This window comes from Dermacentor andersoni, chromosome 6 (assembly GCF_023375885.2).
Source record: "Dermacentor andersoni chromosome 6, qqDerAnde1_hic_scaffold, whole genome shotgun sequence".
Lineage (NCBI taxonomy): Eukaryota > Metazoa > Arthropoda > Arachnida > Ixodida > Ixodidae > Dermacentor > Dermacentor andersoni.
The window spans coordinates 44929201-44943701 of NC_092819.1; the positions used below are offsets into that span (position 1 = coordinate 44929201).

Below are 14501 nucleotides of genomic sequence, written 5' to 3' on the forward strand. Positions count from 1 at the left end.
ACATCCACAGTGTTTGATGACCAGAATCAGAATGTGGAAAATAGTTTGGCATCTTCCGTCCATGTGAGTTGTGGACAAAAGCAGTTTGCAACATATAGTCACATGGCACGTCATCTGGCATGGAAATATCCGGGTTTTTTATGTGTGACATGCTTTATAGTGCATGCATTTTAAATTTCTTTATACCGGGTATTTCCACAAAGGCTAAGTAATATAATAGCTGTATTGAACTAAAAGGACAGTTCCTTTAGAGACATGCCATCACTTGTGGCGACACGGGATGACGGATGATACGGGGTAATTAGTCTAACAAAATCCATTAAAGAACTCTAGCGCTTTTAGTTCAGCAGGCTCATTGCAATTGGGATTGAAGCGAGCTCTCCGTACAAGCCGCATCTACTTTTGGATCTGGAAAAATCTGATTATCTACAATACTGTGGCACGACTAATTTCAGCTGCCAGAATGCGCGAAACCAGATGCTTGAGTCTTGCATTTTGTTTCAATTTATTAGACAAAAATAATGTCAAAATAAAGAAATTCAAATGAAAAAATTCACTAGAATTTGATATTAACATATTTCGTATGAATAGAGCACCACAATTGCCTAGTAAGAGCATTGCATTTTCCACGCGCTTAAGAATGGAAACCAAACATAACCATGACGAACTGCTGCCTTCAAACGATTCGGCTTGTGACAGTTCATAGTAGCTGTCATGGAAATTTTACTTCACTCTGCATTTGTTTAGTTCCTGCGGTAAAATAAACTCTTAAAAAACAAGTATCTCCTTATATGCAGCTCTCTCTAATGTACAGCATCATGCCGAATTTTCAAGTGCTTGCGTGAGATATCTTGGAACAGCTGTGCTCCTCTGACATTTGGGTTACCACATGCATTGTGGCCTTTTGCTTTCTCCCAAGTGAATTTGATGTGGATTTTCAGATTCAATGTCTGTCATGATTATGGAGCTCATAGGTGTGACATGTACCTCTGTATTTCATGGACAATTCAAATTGGGACAATTTTTCAGGCAACAGCTGTTCTGCATTCAAATGTGTCAGTCAAGGTGATTAGTGAATGGTGTCCTGTAGCTCCCATATTTGTGCTTTTAAACTTATTTATGCTAGGAGGTGCCTGTGGCATGCTGAGAAATCTTGAAAGCGACATGCTCGGATTTATGTTGCATCTGCTAACCACCAGGTGCAGGCATGGTCTACTTGGGTGCTATTTAAAGACTGCTAATAAGAAAGACAATTACCAGCACTGCACCTTTGACAAGATTGCTTCAACAGTATGTACTAATTTAAATCGATTTATTCATAGTGAAATTTCATTGCAGTTTGCCTTTAAAGTGAGAGCCGCTGTAGCAAAATCTTGAATGTAGGTGCTTGATAATGCTCACAGTTGCATCTCTGTTTTGACATCACTTGCGATTACATTCAGTAACTGGTCTTCCATAAAGTGGCACAAATCTTGCCTGCTGTGATGACTCAGTGGCTATGGCATTCTGCTGCTCAGCATGAAGTTGCGGGTTGAATTCTCGACTGAGGTGAAATACAAAGATGCTCAAGCACTTAGATTTATGTGCACAATAAACATACCCAGGTGGTCGAAATTATTCCGGACCCCCTCCACTACAATGTCTCTCATAATTAAGAGTCCGACGAAAGTTCGTCTGGTCAGGCATGGAAATGAAGGGATTACGGTCAATGACCAAGTCTGATGAATAATCCGACGTTTCGGAACCGCGTACGGGTTCCTTGTTCACTGAGTTGGACAAGAAATCGGCGTCGCTTATATAGCCAGCATGTGACGTAATGAACGTGCGTAAACAGCAGGCATAGTCCCTGGTGTCCGGTTCATTGTAGCTGGCGTCGATTGAATGATTAGAGATTCTAGCAGCCGTCGGGATGACACGTTCTTTTCTTTGGCAACAACAGTGGCATTGTCCCAGTCAATCTTGTGATTATGTTCATGCGCATGCTCGGCAATGGCGTTCGTCGTGTGGCTATTATTTCTTACATCACGTTTATGTTCCTTGAGGCGTCTGGAGAACTTCCCTGTTTCACCAATATATACTCTGTGGCAATCAGCGCATGGTATCTTATACACAACTCCTGGGAATGATTCAACAGGTAACCTGTCTTTCACATTCATGAGCTGGTTCCGGAGCTTGCTGGTCGGGATGTGGGCAATGCGCAAATCGTATTTCGAAAACACGCGCGACAGTGCCTCGCTGATTCCTTGGACGTAAGGGATGGCTGCACGTGCACGGACTGTCGTGTTGTTCTCCGAGCTTGGCTCTAATATCCGCTTCTCGGTCCTGCGTATGAAACGACTAGGGTAGCCATAGCAGGTTAGTTAACGGTGGATCGTCCGTAATTCCTTTTTTAGTGCATCGTCGCCTGAGCAGACGCGTATGGCACGTGTTATCAGGGATGACACTACAGATGTCTTATGGCCGACAGGGTGACAAGAATTAAAGATAACGACCTGTGTGTGTAGGGTTTCTGTATACCGAGAAGGCGAGAGCGTCCCCATCCCGACGAACCAGTAGATCCAAGAAAGGCAACGAGTTGTCCCTCTCGTGTTCCACAGTGAATTGTATGTGCGCATTTTGGGCGTTCAGGCAGTCCAGGAAGCGTTGGATGTCTTGTTTCTTCAAAATACAGAAACAGTCATCCACGTAGCGGTAAAAAACTTTAGGTGCCGGGTTGAATGTGGCCAGCACTTTCCCTTCCAAGGCTTCCATTACTAGATTGGCCGTGGTGACCGATATTGACGCTCCCATTGCCGTGCCATGCGTTTGCTGATAAAGGCTGCCACCATAAGAAAAATATGTGTTGCTTAGACAAAACCGCAGCAGCTCGCTGAGTTCGTGGACGTCGAAGGGGGTGCGACCAGGAAGACCACTGTCTGCTTCTAGGGCTTCTTTGCATGTGGCTACTGCCAAATCCACTGGGATACTAGTGAAAAGCGATGTAATGTCGAACGAGACCAAGGCGTCATCTTCACTCAACGTGATGTCCGTTATCTTTGCTACAAATGCGGATGAGTTTTCGACGTGCGTCGAGGTCTTACCGGCAAGAGGGCTCAACACCTGGTGAAGGTAGCCCGATAGTTGGTAGAGCGGTGATCTGGTGAAGTCGACGATAGGAGGAAGTGGGACGTCAGGCTTGTGGACTTTTGGCAGGCCGTAGATTGCAGGGGCTGATCCGTTCGTGCAGAGCAAATGGTGATAGAGACCCACGTGGTGTGGAGGGACCAACTTGAACAGCCTGGCCAGCAATTTTTGGAGTTTGGTTTGTAGTCTGCTTGTAGGGTCATAAGCCAGAGGAGCGTACGTATGATGGTCGTCGAGAAGGGCCGACATCTTCTTGTGGTAGTCGCTCTTATCTAGCAGGACCGTAGCGTTGCCTTTGTCGTTTACGCACGTTCATTACGTCACGTGCTGGCTATATAAGTGACGATTTCTTGTCCAACTCGGTGAACAAGAAACCCGTACGCGGTTCCGAAACGTCAGATTATTCATCAGACTTGGTCAGTGACCGTAATCCCTTCATTTACGTCTCTCATCGCTGTAGTGTTCTTTTAGGATGTTAATCCCGATTAATCTGTCAACCATCAATGTTATCAGTGTTCTGACCACCATACCTAATGGTGGCCTGTTGTGTTTGATGTGTGATTGGATAGACCTGAAATGCTTGTCCTGCCATGTTTGCTGGTCACCTGGACGGATTCTCAAATAGAGAAGGCAGTGTTTTTTGTTGTTGGTAAAGGGCATAAATGTGTGTTTGTTTCAGTTGCCATTGTTTGCCATGTTTGTTGGACGACCTGTGCCTTGAACGCCTGCTAATGCAAAGATGTTTTTCGCTACTGCAAAGAGGTGCGAATTTTATTTGTGTCGTATAATACATCCTAAAGCCCCAGCAGGGGAATAAAAACATTCCATGACGGAAATATTCGTCTAACATATTTGTCATGACTGCTTAATCTGCATTTATACACGACGAGCAACTCGTGAACATTCCCTGCATGTACTTCTGTAAGTAGAGGCTCAAAATTACGCGATTTCGAGTCACGGTTTCTGGGGCTTGTGGACAGGAGGTTCTTGCTCAACAACCGAGATCACTATCTTTCCCCTGGCGTGGCCTTCCTTTATCTTGTGGTAGGCTGCTGGAACTTCAAGAAAAGGATAGGTGCTGCTCACGACAGGTGTCACCTGAAAAAGAATAATTGTATTCTATTCACTCTCGGTTTCTTACCATCATCGAACTTCTACAAACAATTGTGAAACAAGCACCAAGTCTGTCTAGGCAAGGTCCCCACAGTGGGATGAATGGCATGACAGGAAGTCGCCAAGCCTGACATCTTGTCCAGTGTGATAGCTTAGTTCAACAAAAACTAAGCGCAAACGTCAGCACAAGTCCTCTTAAACCTACTCTGGAGGTTTTCTTCAATTGAGAGTTTAGCTGGTGTTAGTACTGGTGGCGCTACTGGTAATGCAACAGCAGTTCGACCCAATCAAGTAAGGAAGCTGTCCACAAATGCTTTTAAGAAAGCACTGGCCAGCGATATTTACTAGTTCTTGCAACAAAGTCAACACAGGCATCTAGTATATATTTACAATCACTTACATATTGGCACATAGAATAAACCTCCTAACCAAAAAAAAATCTGAAGAAAATTGAGTCTCAAGCTGATTCAATTGTTTACAGCATGCTCTTATCATTTTCCACCTTCAGTCCACTTCCTTGCTTTCATGTTCTGCTGCAGCAGCAAGAAATAATAGCTAAATAATTAATATGGCCGACAGAATGGGATAAGCTCAATGAGAGCAAGCTGCACTTGATTATACCAATATTTCGAGCATGTAAAAGTTGCAGACACCGCGAAAGGCTTTATGAGGTCGTACTGTGTCGACTTCAAGTTAGCCATGGCAAATCAGTCCTGCAGAAGCACGCAACGTGACGAAAGGTTCATGAAAGGGAAACTTGCCATTCACCTGGCTTGAAGTTACAAAAAAAAACCATACGTGTTTCTCGTACAGGAAGCTTTTCACCTAAAGAAAAGTTTGTCCAGGTCCAGCGATCGAACTCGGGACAAACACTTTTCCCGGGCAATCATGCTGCCATCTGAGCTAACCCGATGGGGTGTGCACAGGTACTTGAAACCCTTGAAATTGAAAAATATGTTTTCAAGGCCCTTGAAAGTTCAGGAGCTCTTTTTTCCCTAGAAAGCCCTTGAATTTCTTAAGTAATACAGTCTAAGATCAATGTCAAGACCCACCTTCTTGGCAAATCGGCATCGGTCCAGCAAACTGCCCATTTTAGAAACAATGGCACAGTAAAATAAAAAATAAAAATGGAAAAATTTAAATGAGAATAGGCTATTTCAGAAATACTTTGCTGCAAAAAGTACTTCAATGTGTTCAGCAGAAGCGGAGTTATTGGCAATCGAACATGACCTCTGCTGTGCTCCCGTTCCTTCTTCAATGCTTTGCACTGCAAAGGGTACGGCGCCATGGGGAATGCCCACAACGCTCCGTCTTCTAAATGTCACCGTGGCACACAGTTCAAATTTCATTTTGGATGTTAATGTAGACTCCACGACTTCCGCCTTTGGTGCCTACGACGTGCTAGACATAATTCAAACGCGATTGTCCTCGGCGAGCCACAGTGCGCTTAGCCAGTGGCCTTGTGACGGCACCCTGTGGCGGCCGCGGTATCTACGCCATGTAGCCAACCATAGCTTGATGTCAGCTATTGGCCAATAGCTACCGTCCAAAAGCTGCCGTCTAAGGGAATGACGAAATAGTGCATCTAGAAGAGAGTAAGGACAGGGCTTTCTGTTGAAAAGAGAGCATTTGTGAGAAGATGCCTTCGCGATTCGCTTACGAGCTCCACGCACTCCATATGGCAGCAAAACTTGGCCGAGATGCTCACAGCAGTGTATGCTACCCCTGGACTATGTTATTTCACCAAGCCCAAGGGGTGGTTCGGGCCCTTTCAAGCAGGGCTTTGCCCTCTTGGCTTTCGGTTGTGTAGCTTCCAGTGGACAAGCAGAGACGAAAAGAGAGAGAAAGCTGGGTAGCGGTGGGATAATTTATTTATAGTTGGAGGATTCTAAAAATGTTTGCGGCATGAAATTTGTGAGATGACGTCCTTTAATAGTGAGGCCATTCTATGATTAGTAAAAGAAAAGTGTTTCAGGGCCCCTTCTGGGATGTATGTGGAGCGGCTTTAACTGAGAACCGTTTATTAACATATCTTGTAATTTTTATGAGAACAGCTGCAAGAAGTGTTTTGCTGTATTTTACAGCTACAAATATTATTCATCTTCTAGGAGAGTCACGAGTTGGAGTGAAAAGCCCAGTTGATTTCTGAAGGCTGCCAATAGCTTTACACCAATTATATTTCACTCAAATATCCACAAACTATAACCACTGAATTCGCACATTCATAAAAAAGGCACGGCTGCTGTGCCAAAAATATTATAACAATACGGCTACAACAAAATATGCTGTTAATGTACATGGCAATATATTGTTGCACTTTGCAGCTGCTTTGTCTGTAGGAGCCCTGTTCCACAAAAAAATTAGATAAATGACCAACTGTATTCAGTGGGACTTACCTTGCCGAGGTCAACAAGCTCGGCAATCTCCTTCAATGCATCGGCATTGGTGCAGAAGAAAGCCCAGCGAGCACTGCGGCCATCAACAAGCTCCTGCACATTATACAGAAACACGTTCCCTAATCAGATTCAACTGGCCAAGAACGTAAACGACACGAGGAAGTACCAGTATAAAATGGAAATACTCTAATCTCGAATGCATAGCAGAATGTGTAAGGAAAGATGCCACGTGTGACTGCTGCCACAACTAGAAGATGGGCTTGCTAAATAAATAATGTGTAAATACACAGCCTAAATCACACTTGTCTATAAAGGTCAATCACCTGATTTCGCGGCCATCTTATGCAAATAAAAAGCACAGGCCCATGCTGCGGTGAGACCATGCATGGTCATGCCGCATGCTGAGACCATGTACTATAGGACAAATTTGGAACCTAGCTACCACAAGGTAGCAGCTGCAGGCGCTGGTGCAGTCCGCAGCTGGCCACTCGACCGCTCTCGGCAAGTGTGATTCAGACTGGTATTTAAATCTGGCCTGTTAGAGCACCGCTTGCAACGAAGCAAATTCGTTACCCCAATTTTTTTTAATAAAATGCACCGTTATACTGGTGTCACTAGTGACGAAGTCCTTAAGAAAAAGCTTTAGCTCGAGAGCTCCTATATAAACATACATGGAAACAGAGAAATCATTTTTCTCTGGCAGGTACACTAAGATGGAGCTTGTAGGTAGGCTGTTACATATGTGTACAGAGCTACAGTAACAAAAAAAAAAAGCAGCTCACCATGTGTATTGGTTGCCTGCTTTCTTTTAAATGTTTATGTTATTTAGCTTCCTTTCAAAAGCTCCTGCGTCAACTTCAACTGAACCCACACCATTACTACAACTTTCTCTATCTCTGCCGCCCTAAACTCTATTCCCCTCCCCTTCAAATTTATTTGGGTCATGGGTCACCTGGTCTAGGTATTACATGACCTGTGCAGATTTTTATAGCTTTGCGCTGTGCTGTCATGTGGGTGACAATTTTTTTTTCTTTTCGACCTGTGCACCTCCATTTCTTACTGTTAATCTGAACAAGAATACCATCTACTTGCATTTGGTTCATAATTTAGAGTGTTTTAATTCTATCTCTTAAATGACTGATAAATAACTCAACAAAAAAATGTCATTTATCGCCAGCTGTTTGCAGTCTACAATAAACATACAGCCACAAGAATATTTCCAAGTGATGCTGCAATAGTAATGTTACAGGCATTTGATGAACGACTATGTGGTGCGCCTTCTTTTTTTACCCTCCCCACAGGCACTCTCCTAACAACATACTGTCACCAACACCATACAGTGCGGCAAAGGCTACGGGTCACGTCAACACACAAGAAGAAAGGCTCCTCCATTGTCTGCCTCTGATCTCTCTGAGCACGACGCCGTGCTGAATGGAAGCTTCAGGGAAGGATCAGTGGCACACAATGGGCGAGCCCCCTATTTTCATAAAACACACAGCCGGCTCTCTCATCATGTTGACGCTCTCGTTCCTCGCCGACTGACCAATGAACAGTTTTTATCCTGGTGCTGGCATGCACATGGCCCTGCTGGCCTAATGCAATCTGTAGAGGAGACCATAAATGTCCTGAGAGAAGCACGGGATTCCTTTCTTTACTTTGTGGCTTCCTCGTGGTACGTAGTGCTGCCATGTTCAGCAGGTTCAGCGAGATGATTGATGTAGCATTCTGTACACAATGCATGTGTTTATTTAAAATGTGTTGAAAGTGTCAGAGGCGATTTAGAGGGCTTTTATTGCTGGATTTTCCGTCTTATCACCTATTCCTGTTGTGAACGAGACTGCGCTCAGGACAATAATACTTAAAGTACTATTTAGCTTAGCCATTATCTGTTTTGTTTTTCAAACCCTATCATGCTAGTAAGTAGAAAATAAGAATGTGCAAATCTTTGCCACTCTGAAAACAAAATCAATGTCCTCACCTTAACAGTAACCTGTAAGGCCTGGCAAGCAGACAGCGCCATTCCGGAGAAAAGCCCCATGTCATCTGTGTTTCTTAACACAGGTGACACGACGGTAACATAGGTCGAAAGGCGCCCTTTGTGAAGCAACTTGGTTGGTGACAAGCCTTGATGAGCACCAACGCAATCTAGAATAAAGTCAAACCTGTAAAAAAAAAAAAGAAGTATGTGCAAATTGCGAAAAGCATCACGAATGCAAAGGCAGAGTGCTCTAGACCCATTTTAGAGCTGTTTAGGCTGGCATTCCTCCATTGCAGCTTTACGTTCACTACGTTGGTCAACATATTGTTAAAATTACGATTAGTGAGCACCTCTTGCACTGGTGCTGCTTTATATGCATCCCTGTTAGACCAATTACATAAGCACCAAGCAACTAGGTTTATTAATTCAGCCCAATATTATGGAGTCATTCTGAATTTACTTCAATCAATAATGGCTTTGTGAAGCTGCAGCAGCTTTATATAGGCCCAGCATAGCAACCCTGGTGGCTGGCGGTAGGTGTTTGTGGAGATGTGCAGTAGATGTAGTAGATGTTTATGTAATGCTTACGTTAGATGCGTTAGATGTTTATGTAGATGGAGTTTCCTAACTAGAATGATTTGCATGCAATGTCCACTTTCAGTTCCAGTCAATAATCTTAAATCCACAAATGTGTGACTTTCACACATTATCATTATTGATGTGCTCACCACCACATCCTTGGCAGAGGTGCATGGCAGAAAAGCCAGTGTAACAGTTTTCAGCTAACGCAAACTATTCAAGTTATGTTCACATTTCAATGTTTGTTTAGTGACTTAAAAAATCTAAACACAGATGACTAAACATAGATGAGTAAAACTGCCTGATTGCTGTCTCCTGCTAGCATCACTGCAGAACTTATAAGTACTCTTGTCTCTAGTCTTTCTAGCCTTGTGTTGAGTGAACAGAAATGAATGCTAGGATTGTCATTTTTGGAAATGACATTTTCCGTGCAGACCAGCTGGCAAGACATGCAAGAGAAACACTTATTCTGTGACAGAAAGACATTGACGGATGTGGCACAGAAAAATGTTTTCTTTATATGTGTTTATTCTAGATAATGAAGTTAATGGGAAAATACAATAAAGGTGCTTTTCTCTGCCCTTTTGGCAGGGCTGCAGTTGTGGTCAGCAGCTGTGTATCCGGCGCTTCTTGTGAGATGCAGTTCTGCTACAAACGCATGCCGTGACTGGCCTCAACCAAGCTACTTTATATATACTATCAACCGTTGTTTAGCCCTCTCCAAACGGCGTGGCATGCTGTAATGACATTATAAGCAAGCAGTTCTGAAGCAAAAGTATAAAAAGTCGTGCCGACAATAATGTAAATGAGAATAAATCATGCAGCGAGCGAGCTTTTAAAATTGACGATACATACCTTGGGCCATGGAGCAGCTGCGCCTCAAAATCGGGTGCAGTGTAATCCACAACTGTGTCTGCCCCAAGTTTTGAAACCAGCTCTACCGCTCCACTGCTGCATGTGGCTGTGACGAATCCGTTCCAAGCTTTTAAGAGCTGCGTAAGCGCAATCACTTTTATAATTTAGCCAAAGGGCCACTACCAAAAGAAGGGAAGTAACTGCATGTAGGACATTATTACGAAATCAAATGTTGTATAAATAACATAGCCAAGGGGTCCTTTCAGCTAACCTACTGGCTTTTTCGTGCTCAAATTTCAAACAGAGGTGCCGTTTTTCAATACATTTTGTATAATGCCGTTTTTTTTTTTTTTTTGAAGCAGTACTCTTATGTTTCATCTGGGGTAAGTTGTAACTATATGCTGTTTGCAAATATGAGAGATTTAAAAGTGTTTGTTACACTGAAAACAATGGTTGCCCTGTGTAATGCACTTTTTTTCTGTCTGTTTCATACCAATAATATTGAAATCCGGTCACCTCGGGAGTTCCTCAAGGTAGTGTGCTAGGGCCACTGCTCTTTTTACTCTATATAAATGATATTACTACTTCAATCCATCCCAACGTGCAAATTAGGTTGTTTGCTGACGACTGTGTGCTTTTTAGGGAAATCACTTCAACCAATGATCAAACTGATTTAAATGCTTCTCTAGCTGGCATTACTGATTGGTGCAAAACATGGGGAATGCGGCTTAACGCTGAAAAGACGGTCTTTCTTCGCTTCACTCGTCAGAAAGCTCCACTAACCTTTAGTTACACGTTAGGTTCGTTGCCTTTGCAGGAAGTAACAAAATATAAGTATTTGGGCGTCACAATTACTAACAACTTATCATGGAATTTACACATTGATAATATCTGTTCTTCAGCCTTGCGTAAATTGTATTTTTTGCGACATAAACTTAGAAATTCCCCACCTAACGTAAAACTGCTTGCTTATTATTCATTAATTAGACCTAAACTTGAATATGCATGTGTTGCTTGGGACCCGTTTACTAAACAAAATATTAAATGTCTCGAAAGGGTGCAGAAAAAAGCCGTACAATTCATATATTCTAAATTCTCTCGCTATGATTCCCCCTCACAAATAATGCGTGATAATGGCATCGAAGTCCTTGAGCAGCGAAGGCAACACTTAAGAATTCGATTTCTTACCATGCTTATTAATGGAGACTTATCAATTAATCCTGCATCGTTTCTGTTCAGTACAACGTCTAGGCTTACTCGACACCGTCATCCGAATTCACTAACACCTTATTTTGCACGGACGGATGCATTAAAGTATTCTTTTTTTCCCCGAACTATAACAGACTGGAATAACTCGTTGTTGCCCGTTTCAATTGATTGACTCATTGTATTACTGTTGTGTCTTACCACCGTATTTTATTGAATAATCCATTGTAATATTGTTGTACTTAACCACCCTGCTTGGACCTGTTTTAGGTCTGCAGTATGAAATAAATAAATAAAAAAAAACTAAACCACACGTGAGTGGCGGCAAGAGGCTGAAACACTAAATGCCTCTCTAAAAGGAACAGTTTTGTCCTCTGTGGCTGTTACAGTGAGACATAGCACTCGCTGTGCTTCAGCATAATCCTGACAGAGGGCCCCACTGCTTTGTTGCTGAGAAAGTCTACACTTATGTCTGCTATCATCCATTGACAGGCAATGTCTACTGATTCATTAATGATGAAACAGGCAAATACTGTGCGAGTGGGTGATGGAACGTCTTTATTAAAAATGAAAGTAAAAAACATTTACGTGACCTCAGTGCCTAGCCTAAACGAATTTATAATGGTGGCTGCTCTTAATGTGTCAAAACACAGCATTAGACAAAGTGCACTGTTCCACTTTTGCTTTGCACATCACCAAGCATCTGACATAGCCATGAACCAAATCAAAGCTGAAGTGAGAACTTAGACAATATCGGGCGCATCACCAAAGAAAGGGCGCTATGCCTTGAGCTGCTCATTGATCCGCCTTGTTGATAATAAGGTAGTGACCCCATCACTGCCTGTGTCGTTGCTTTTTGTTGCCTGTTAGGGTCGGCGAGTGTGCCACATTAATAAAAGCTTCTTCGTGTTCCCGGAGTTGTCTTATGGTCCAGTCTATAGCCTTGCTCAGCCAAAACAAAACAACGCCATGAAATTACACCTCCATGTGAAACTTCAGCTGAATAGAGCTATAGGTTTAGCGTTATTTCAGTTGGATATAATAAAACTGAAAGAAAGTAACAAAATATACACCTCCCTGTACCACTAAGTATAATGAAATGTGGTTTAGCAGGAAGAATCGTATATACCTGATCACCTTATTTGTGAAATGATTGGTATTGAGTCATGTGCCCGTGTCATATTGTAACAGTGGCCAGCACAGTGTTGAATTGAGCAAAAATAATGCAATGTTTTGTAGAGAAGGAGAGAAGTTTGGTTTAACTCTCAAATGAAAACAGTCATGTAAAGCCAGTCTAGGGACAAGTATGATATTCGGACCAAGGTGTCTGTAAGGGTTGTTGAACTTCATTTAGCAATGTTTACAACAAGTAGTATGTAGGAATAAAACACACCTGTACTGCAAACGTTCCAACGCCACCAGAGGCCCCTAAAACTAAGCACCTACAACGAGGGAAAAGAAAGAAAGAAGATAAATACAATAAAGCACAACAGACGAAGTTGACTGCTAGCCCTTTCTCTGCGGAAAGTAGCTTTAATCGCACTGACCACTCGCTAAATAGCCGGCATAAAAACAACAAGCACTTTGTTCAGGTGGAAAAGACGTAGCTATAACTAACCTTGTCAAAGGTGGCAAAGTACAAGAGAGATACTACATTAAATACCACTTTTAGTCTGCCAAGTCTGTTGAAAAAGATTACAGCTACTATTGTGTATGAAGCTACTAGATTCGATTTGCTTTGGCCACTATTCAATTCAGTCTCAAAAGCTATTATTCGCACACCCCTGTGGCATCCTACAACTACTTCATTACAAAGAAAAGCTATGGTTTGGACGCCTTCCTTACCTTTTATTTCGGGTTGTGTATCTGCTGAGGTTGCCCACAGTGCGGATCCCAGCCCAAGCGGTTAAACCTGCATACGGCAATGCTGCCGATTCCAAGTGGGACTTTGTTCTTGGCTTTTTCGATATCTGCAGAGTAGGTGGGATGCGAAAGTTTCCGTCATAATGTAGCTTCTTGAACTGCTACTTGAAACGAATTTGCATATAAAATCAATAAGAGCCTCTTACAACGCTTGCAGGTACTGCAATGTACTCTGCGTGAGATCCTTGTCGGCCAGCCATGGTAGCACCCCAGACCTACAAAGAAAACAACGTCGCAAACTGAGTGACGAGGTCAAAAATTAAGCATACATAACTTTGAAGTGTAGCGAGAAGAGGAAGGGTGCAGTTATCTGTTCACGAGCGATATCGCACGTAAATTACAAAAATGTTTAAAGAAAAATGTAATCGTTATTCTTGCCTCGTCTCCAAATTGAAACTCCTTCACGCCGTGTCCAACACCGACGACTTCACCGGAAAAATCTCTGCCCAGGACCATAGGAAACCTTTCCCTGCTGTTAGGGAAGTACTGAAGCGTCCTTAACACGTCTATAACATTTCTGCCATATCCATCTGTGAAAAACAGCATTTCACCCTCTCGTCAGCACTCCTTCGCGTTTAAGCATCCTTAGGAACAAACAAAGCTACGTGCGCAACGGACGCAGTGCGTACCTAACATCGCCACATCAAGTGGGTTGACGCTGGCTGCGTGGACTTTAACGAGGACTTCGTTCGATGACGCTAGCTGTGGAACTCGCGTCTCTTCCAGAAGGACGCTGTCGATGCCATTAAAGTTGCGGGCTTGCCATGCTTTCATTTTTGCAGGCAATGTATGCAGTTTCCGCGATCCGAAAGTAATAATGCGCTTGGTTTCGAGCAACCGGTAAACGATCATTGCGTCGCTCTGTACAGCCCTCACTCTAACACAGATAGAGGCACCGCTGTTTTTAGGCTGAAATAGAAGAACAAGCGCTTGACAGTAGATCAGCAAAGTATATCGACCTCACGTCACTGAGTTATCACACCACCTGCGCACTCCCATGCACCGCCCGCCTGATGGAAAACACGGAAAACAAACTCTATGCAAAACACATGGTTTTGTTGCCCACAGTGTTGCTTGTTGCCATTAGTTCTAGGCTGCTGGTAGAGAATTCTCGTGATTTGGCCATGATTTGGTGTTCGGGTCTTGCTCCGTGGTTCGTGAAAGGAAAGACGTGTCACTTTCCTCGTGCATGCGTGGTCGTGATTTGCTGTATTCCTTAAAATTTCTTTCTTTCTTTTTTCCTAGCTCATCATTTGGACTGCTGGCGCGTGCAGCACAGAGGAAAGAAAATGGCGCGCAGTTTTAAACGTGTTCGTTTTCGTCATGGA

General features: G+C 43.1%; 2 protein-coding genes across 2 annotated transcripts; both read right to left on the reverse strand.

Annotated features, from left to right (window-relative positions):
- Positions 1–2478: 2478 nt before the first annotated feature.
- Positions 2479–3372, reverse strand: LOC129382302 (uncharacterized). Its single transcript, XM_055066095.1, has one exon. It carries the CDS (start codon positions 3370–3372, stop codon positions 2479–2481), a length of 894 nt encoding a protein of 297 aa, XP_054922070.1.
- A 504-nt stretch (positions 3373–3876) lies between these two features.
- On the reverse strand, positions 3877–14223 carry LOC126522015 (reticulon-4-interacting protein 1, mitochondrial-like). The gene is made up of 9 exons (XM_050170789.2): positions 13803–14223; positions 13552–13703; positions 13320–13388; positions 13096–13220; positions 12644–12692; positions 10045–10181; positions 8611–8794; positions 6633–6725; positions 3877–4221 (listed from the first exon to the last, which is right to left on the reverse strand). Exons 1-9 carry the CDS (start codon positions 14023–14025, stop codon positions 4078–4080), a joined length of 1176 nt encoding a protein of 391 aa, XP_050026746.1. The 5' UTR covers positions 14026–14223; the 3' UTR covers positions 3877–4077.
- Between the last annotated feature and the right edge of the window lie 278 nt (positions 14224–14501).

Coding starts and splice junctions, on each gene's coding strand:
- LOC129382302 (XM_055066095.1), bottom strand. CDS start 3,372: ATGTCGGCCCTTCTCGACGACCATCATACGTACGCTCCTCTGGCTTAT.
- LOC126522015 (XM_050170789.2), bottom strand. CDS start 14,025: ATGATCGTTTACCGGTTGCTCGAAACCAAGCGCATTATTACTTTCGGA. Junction 12,693..13,095: donor TACACAACCCGAAATAAAAG/GTAAGGAAGGCG, acceptor CCCTCGTTGTAG/GTGCTTAGTTTTAGGGGCCT. Junction 8,795..10,044: donor CAGCTGCTCCATGGCCCAAG/GTATGTATCGTC, acceptor TTTTTTTTACAG/GTTTGACTTTATTCTAGATT.